The 7,101-nt window shown below is 45.9% G+C and overlaps 1 protein-coding gene across 1 annotated transcript; it reads left to right on the top strand.

Annotated features, from left to right (window-relative positions):
- The first annotated feature begins 468 nt into the window (after positions 1 to 468).
- LOC117044647 (homeobox protein prophet of Pit-1-like) lies at positions 469 to 2,074 on the top strand. Its single transcript, XM_033145456.1, has 3 exons — positions 469 to 559; positions 666 to 871; positions 1,827 to 2,074. The coding sequence occupies exons 1-3, from the start codon at positions 469 to 471 to the stop codon at positions 1,941 to 1,943; spliced, it is 414 nt and encodes a 137-aa protein (XP_033001347.1). The 3' UTR covers positions 1,944 to 2,074.
- The last annotated feature ends 5,027 nt before the right edge of the window (positions 2,075 to 7,101 follow it).

Below are 7,101 nucleotides of genomic sequence, written 5' to 3'. Positions count from 1 at the left end.
ATTACTACTGCTACTACAACAACAACTACTACTACTACAACTCGAAACAAAATAAAAAATAAAAAAATTCCTTCCAGCAGCACCTTAGACTAGAGTTCTTGGTATGAGCTTTCGTGTGCATGCACACTTCTTCAGATACACTGAAACCACCTGTAACTACCTGTAACTGCTGGACTAGTAGGATACTACTAGAGATGGCGTGCAATAAATAAGCATCAAAAATAGAGCCGAAATTTTCCAAATGAAGCCAGGACTGGAGAAAAATCAAAATCCCCATCCGAAGCCAAATAAGCAAGTAAAAGTCTTCGGCGGCTGGGGGGATAGGCCCCGCCCCTCTAGGCTCCGCCCACACTCCCAGGCCCTGGGACCCAGGGGGCCAATGAGTGAGCCAAGGGCAGCCGTTTGGGAGACCTATTTAAGGGAGCCCGCGGCTCCTCTGCCCCCAATCCTTGGACGCAGAAGACGACGATGGCTTCTCCAGTCTTTCCCCTTTGCGACGAGGACCTGCAACAGTTCTTCGCTGACCTACTTCCCCCTCCTCCGGCTGCCAACCGCCCTGGTAAGTCGCTAGTGACTAGTCAGTCCCCAAGAGCAAGCAGGGCGCTCTCTGGGCCAAAGCGAGCGAAGGCACTGTTTGCTGATCTAGATTTTCTTCTCTTTTGCAGCTGAAGGCTTTCGGGAGCCTCCGCTCCCAGTCGGGCTGCAGCGACAGCACCCGAAGGGGCCGGCGCAGGACCGAAGACACCGGACCCACTTCAGTGAGCAGCAGGTGGCTGTACTTGAAGCCACCTTCAAGAAAAACCCGTATCCCCTCTATGTGGAACGGGTGGAGCTGGCCAAAGACCTGATGCTCGAGGAGGGGCGCATCCAGGTGAGTGAAGGAAGAAACCCGACGGGGAGGGGGCGAGGACCAGGACCCTCTCCTCCTCCTCCTCCTCCTCCCAGGGGAACCTTTGCGCCCCGACGGGTGAAAGGGGTTGCGAGCAGGTGGGTGCTCCTTGGGAGGAATTTCCCGGGCGGGGACCGGTCGACGCCAGGCGTGCCTCTCGTCGGGTTGACCCGGACTCGGGCCTCTGAAGCTCCAGGGGGAATCGGAGGGACCGCCAAGGGGCATCTCGCCCAACAACCGGGGAGCTTCCCGGGACTGACTCCGAAGGGGGAGCCAAGTTCCTCCTCAAAAGCCAAGGCGCGAACGAAGAGGCATCCGCGCCATCCGGCTGGGAGAGACCTCTTCCTTTTGCGCTCTCTTCGGGGTTGGACCAAGAGCTCTCTCTCATTCAGTACCGGGCGTGCCGCCTCCTCCCTCGAAATTCGGCTCCCGTCGGCTTTTCGTTCACTTCCCGGCCTCGAGGGCCAGGGAGTCTGGCCAGGGATGCTTTTTTTTAGGGGGCTGGGCGTCCCTGCTGGATCTCAAGTGCTGGCGCAGCAGCTGGTCCCTCCTGAGATGGGGCTGGGAAGCCTTGGAGTAGCCTGAGCCCTGGCAGGAGGGATTATTACCCAGCAAGCGGGATCCTGCTTCTTTTACCTCTTGGGAAGGACAACCCCTCCTTCCCCACTTGTTAAGGGGGAGAGAATAAATTTGAAGGGACAAACCGGTGGCCGCGAACGAAGCGCCCTTCTCTGTTCCTCACTCTAAAAGCCGCTTCCGAAAGGAAACGGAGGGTTCAGACCTCGTGGCCGTTGCTGAGATGGAGCTCCCATCAGCTGCAACCATTGGTCGTGCTGGCTGGCTCTGAAGAAGTCTCAATTCCCCTGCGTCTTCTAGGGCGGGGATTTATTGAGTACACCTGAGCTCACGGGTCTTCTCTTTCTCGCTTCCCAAACAGGTGTGGTTCCTAAACCGCAGAGCGAAGGCGAGGAGGGCACAGGCTCTGCAGATGCCCCCCGGAGATCCCTTCAACGCGGTTCCGCTGGGCCCACCGCCTCCCGCGGATCATGCATAATAGGGGACTTGTTCCATCCCGCTCTCCCAGCAGATGTCGGGGTGATAAAGAACAACACCACTTTGGAGGACATCTAAAGACAGCCTTGTATCAAGGAGTTTTAAAATGTTTTTATTTTTTTAATATATTTGGAAGCCACCCAGAGTGGCTGGGGAAACCCAGTAACATGGACGGGGTATTATTGTTGTTGTTGTTTATTAAATAAATGTCTGGATTTTTTAAAGTACACCGCAAGATTCTGTGCTGGTTCTATGGGGTTCGGGAATGGCAATGCTGCTAGTGGCAACCAATTTAGTAATAATAATAAATCACTTAAGCAGGTCTTCCTCACAGGAAAAGACCCAGAATATAGTGTAAGAGGAGATGGGAGAATAGAGATCTGCACGACACATGCGCACATTTTGGGCCATATCCAAATCTGCTCCTCCATTTACAGAAATATGGTAAATAAATCAGTGGGGACATGAAAAAGAAAAGTATGCCAGAGAATGTGCTCAGTGAAACCATCACCTCCTTTGTAGATAGGCATCCTGAAAAATTGATTTTTTTTTCCAAACTGGGTTCCAAATTCCTGCAGCATTTAAGAGAAATGGGTTCTGGACTTAGGCGGGGCACCTTTATAGTTTATTTTGGAGGGGGGAAGAGAGAAGAGAACGAAAAGGAATCCACTTTTTCCCAAAGGTGGTTTGTGTTCGGTGGCATTAGGTAGATGCCCCCAAATGGTAAGCAGCAATTTAACAAGTAGGCTGGCGGGGCATTGGCAACCCCACCCCACCCCCATCCTCCCTATTTCCCTGCTGCTGCTTTTGGGCGGGGAAGAAATTTGCGTTGCTTTTCCTGTCCTGCCTTGGCTTAGCCAGAGGGACTCGGATAAATTGGAGGCGGGGTTTTAGCTGGGACCACGTCCTGCGTCAAGCCTAGGAGAAGTTTTAATAGGGGTCGAGAGAGAGAGAGAGATGGGGGGGGGGCTCCTTCGCCTCTCCTTTAATCTGCTGCAACCAGGTGTGTCTTTCTGCAGCCCCCAAAAAGTGTTTGCTGCTGGGGAGAAGTCCCCTAAGCAGGGCTTTCTCCCGCATCAGCGAGTCCCGGAACCTCTGAAGCTGCCATTCGAAGCTCACTTAATAAGGGAAGCAAACCCTGTTGAACTTTCTGGGACCAACTCCTGCCCAAGCAGGCTTGGGCGGCCTCTGCTGTACTCCGCGGGGCTTGGAACTGTGCTGGAGGGGGAATTGGCAGCCCTTCTCCTCTCTGTGGCCCACGGTACTCTCCCCAGGCCGGACACATTCAGGGCAAGCCTATTTCAATATATAAAATGGCAGTGGACTACCCAACAGGGTTGCTGTAAGGGCAGGAAGGTCCAGTTTGGGTTAACTACTGCTTTGTTTTCTTCACACTAGTAGACACACACACACACACACACACACACACACTTACCGTACATTGCTTTGGGGAAGATCTGAGCAGCAGCTCCAAATTCTTGAAGGTTTTCCTGCCCCAATAAAGTATAAGGCAGGGGTTCTTTACTTGGGTCTCCAGCTGTTTTTGGACTGCAACTCTCATCATCCCTGACCACTAGTCAAGCCAACTAGGGATACTGGGTGTTGTAGAGCAACAGTAGCTGGAGACCCAAGTTGGGGAACCCCTGCTCTAAGGCAGCAACCATGGGCAAAAGAAGGCAGGGCAGGATGAGGATGGTTTATGAAGCAAACCTTCTGCCAGTACGCCATCATTTCCATTATATTCCCGCTCCCCTCCCCAAAAGAGCTCAAAATGGTTCTTCCTTCTGTCATTTTATCCTCACAACGACCCTGTAAGTTAGGGTTGGTTGGAAGAGCAGGAATGGCCCCAGATCAGCTAGTGAAGTTAATGGTTCTCCCCAGTTCCATGTTTTCTAGAATGCATATCTAGCAGGAAGACCCTCTGAGCACCACTGCACTGTGCTGGAAAAGGTGGCTGCCACAGGGTTAATGTCGATAAGTGTGCAGAATATTCCCCTTTTACCAACAAATTACCCACGGAAATGAGACAGGCACCTGGGTCCTGCCTTTTTGTTTCAGGAATCTTTCCCTGCGGTGTGGCCCAGTCATTTATGGAATATTAAGGGCATAGCCGGAGAAAAGGTTTTGTTGTCCTGGGAGTTTGTTGAAACAATGTTATCATTTTCAGAGCTTATCTGTGTGTTTTCTTCTTCTTTAAATTTGTATGCCCCTTCGACGGCTTCATGGTACAAAGCATCTTATAAATTTATTAAGTAACAATAATTAAAACTAATAACCACCATCTGGCCTCTCCTCTTTAAACCCGATAGAGCTTGCACCCCAGTTCTCGACCTCGCTTTGCTTGAAACCCTTTCTCACAACAGAGACGCTGCCTGTACTTTGGTTAGCTGATAAAATTTTTTCATAAAAGCCATTTAAAAGAAAGAGAGTGAAAGGCGAAAGATTTATATGATCTGAAGAGAAACCAGATCTAAGATTGTACTATGAAGCATGTTGTCTAGAATGGATAAAAGATTGGATAAATTTAAATAACAGTGGAATCTTGGATCTGGAAGGCTGTAACAACTCTTATATGTGGCACGCGTATTTGATTTATGAAAAAGTATCAGTCCATAAAGAGTTTTTAAATCATACAATAAGAAAAGCTCTATATAAAATATGGATAAAGTACAAATTGCTTTTAGAGCCGAAAATACTAAAATGGGTGTCACCACTAGAAGCTATGTCAATAAAGAAAACCAATTCCAAAATAAGATTGCCCACATATCAACAATTAGTAGTTGAGGAAGAGGGAGATATTAAATTAAAATCATATGAGGAAATTAGAAATTATTGTAGTGGCTGGTTACAATATCATCAATTAGTTCATAGATTTGAACAAGATAAAAAGAAGGGATTCGAACAAAATATATCTAAATTACAGAATGAGTTAATACAACCCAAGAAAAAGATTATTTCCAGAATGTATAGATTGTTGCTAGAATGGGAGCTGAAAGATGAAACAAAACTAAAGATGTGATGATCAAATGGGCAAGGGATGTTGGTCATGTAATTGAGTTTGAAAGTTGGGAGAGGTTATGAAGGAGAGATATGCATTTCATGGCCTGCTCAACAAGAAAAGAAAACATGTTGAAGATGTTCTATCATTGGTACATCACTCCAGAAAAATTATCAAAAATATATAAAAACCAATCCATTCTGTGCTGGAAATGTAAAACTGAAATGGGCACATTTTATAATTTATGGTGGGGATGTAAAGTCATAAAAAGATTCTGGAATGAGATATATGAGGAGTTAAAAAAATTATTTAAGATCACATTCACAAAGAAACCAGAATCCTTTCTATTAGGGTTAATCTCGGATGAGATCCCCAAAAATAATACAAGTGTATTCCTATATGCCACAGCTGCGGCCGGATTATTACTTGCAAAAAATTGGAAAGGGGAGAAAATCCCAACAATACCAAAATGGAGAAGTAAAATGTGTGAGTTGGTAGAGATGGCAAAACTAACTGCAAATACAAGAGGTCGTTCAAATCAAGAAATAATAAAGGAATGGGAAGGAGTGAAGGATTATATGACTGTACATTGCTCCGGAATTGACATTTTGGTGGATATGGAGTGAAACGTGCAGGGGAAAATAAGAAGGAAAACAAAAGGTATAGGATAATAACATTGAAATTAGTAACACAGCTAAAGAAAAGAAAGCAAAATATTGAGTTAATGAGATCACGCATGGGCCAGGGGGAGTGGGGAGGGTGGGATAATGGGAACAGGGAATATATCAGGAATGATGGGTTTGATAGATGTAATTTATGTGTTGGATTTTTGTGTTTGTCTTGTTTTTACTTTTTACTTTCTGTATGAATTTGAATTTGAATAAATAAAATGTATTTTAATAAATAAATAAATAAATAAATACTGTAAATGAAAGAAAGAAATGAAAGAAAGAAAGAAAGAAAGAAAGAAAGACAGTGACACCCATTTTCTCTCTAATGCCAAAAATTTCCGGAGATGTCAGGTTCACACTGCTGCTCTTCAGCTTTTTTTTTCCCTTCCTGAAAGACGCGGTCAAAGGATCGCGCTATTGTGGACGCAAGAGAGGACTTGTACGCCAGAGAGGCTCGCTTCCCTCCATTTATTGAATTCAAGTTTAGTAAGCGTTGTTTGTTTCCTCAGACCATCACATTGTAGCAAGTGTTTTTTATCTAACGTTGTGCACTAAGTACACATAAGCAGACCTTCAGGGCATTGTTACAAAATTTCACCTATACTATGTTGCCAGATTCCAACAAGTTGCAATTTACCATGTTCTTTTTGGAAACGAAAACCCCCACATTTGGCATAAAATGCCCTCGGAATTGCATCTTGGGGTGTGTGCATTAACCCGGAGAGAGTTAATAAAACACGCCGACTTTTCTTCTTAGAGAGATGGTCAGTGAAAGTTCAAGAAAGTGTCGGTAGGTTAGAACAAACCATATATAAAGTTGTTTGAAGACAGTTCTCTAACAAATAGCACTTTCCTTGCAGGTTTTTTTTTTTTTTAATGTGTACGGTAGTTTATGTTAGTCCTCAGTTGTAATACAGCTTTGCCATTTCAGTTTACAGAACATTATTCCTTAAATATATAGTTTCTGTTGTTGGTAATTGAAAATAAAAATCTCTCGTTGAAGGAATAGAAATTGTGTCGGTTCCTTAATATTGTGGGAACGTTTAGGAAGATAGGAGAGGATCTGTTGTTGTTGTTGTTCAGTCGTTCAGTCGTGTCCGACTCTTCGTGACCCCATGGACCCCATGGAGAGGATCTAGATTAGGCCAATTCAGGCCCTTCACCCCCAGTTCCATAGCCATGCAGATTTGGAAGTTGATTAGCCTTGCCTAGGGCGCAAAATAGCCTGGCACTGACACTGAGTAAACTCCCACCCTTCCTATGAGCTCTCTTTGTAACAAAATACTCCGTGACCCCTTTGATCTGGCGCAGGCTGAACTTTCTCTGTACAGACTCTTCCAGGTGAAGTGCATTACACAGAGACTAGCCCATTGAGCTCTGACATCATCTACATTTCTATGGCCCATTATCCCCTTATTTCCAATTAGCCACCTATTGAGACTGTTGCTTGGAGGCATTTCACACTCATGACAATGCCAAGGGAGAGTGCC

Source organism: Lacerta agilis, chromosome 3 (assembly GCF_009819535.1).
Source record: "Lacerta agilis isolate rLacAgi1 chromosome 3, rLacAgi1.pri, whole genome shotgun sequence".
NCBI classification, from domain to species: Eukaryota; Metazoa; Chordata; class Lepidosauria; order Squamata; family Lacertidae; genus Lacerta; species Lacerta agilis.
Note: the sequence above shows the minus strand (reverse complement) of the source record. Positions and strands in the feature narration are given on the sequence as shown.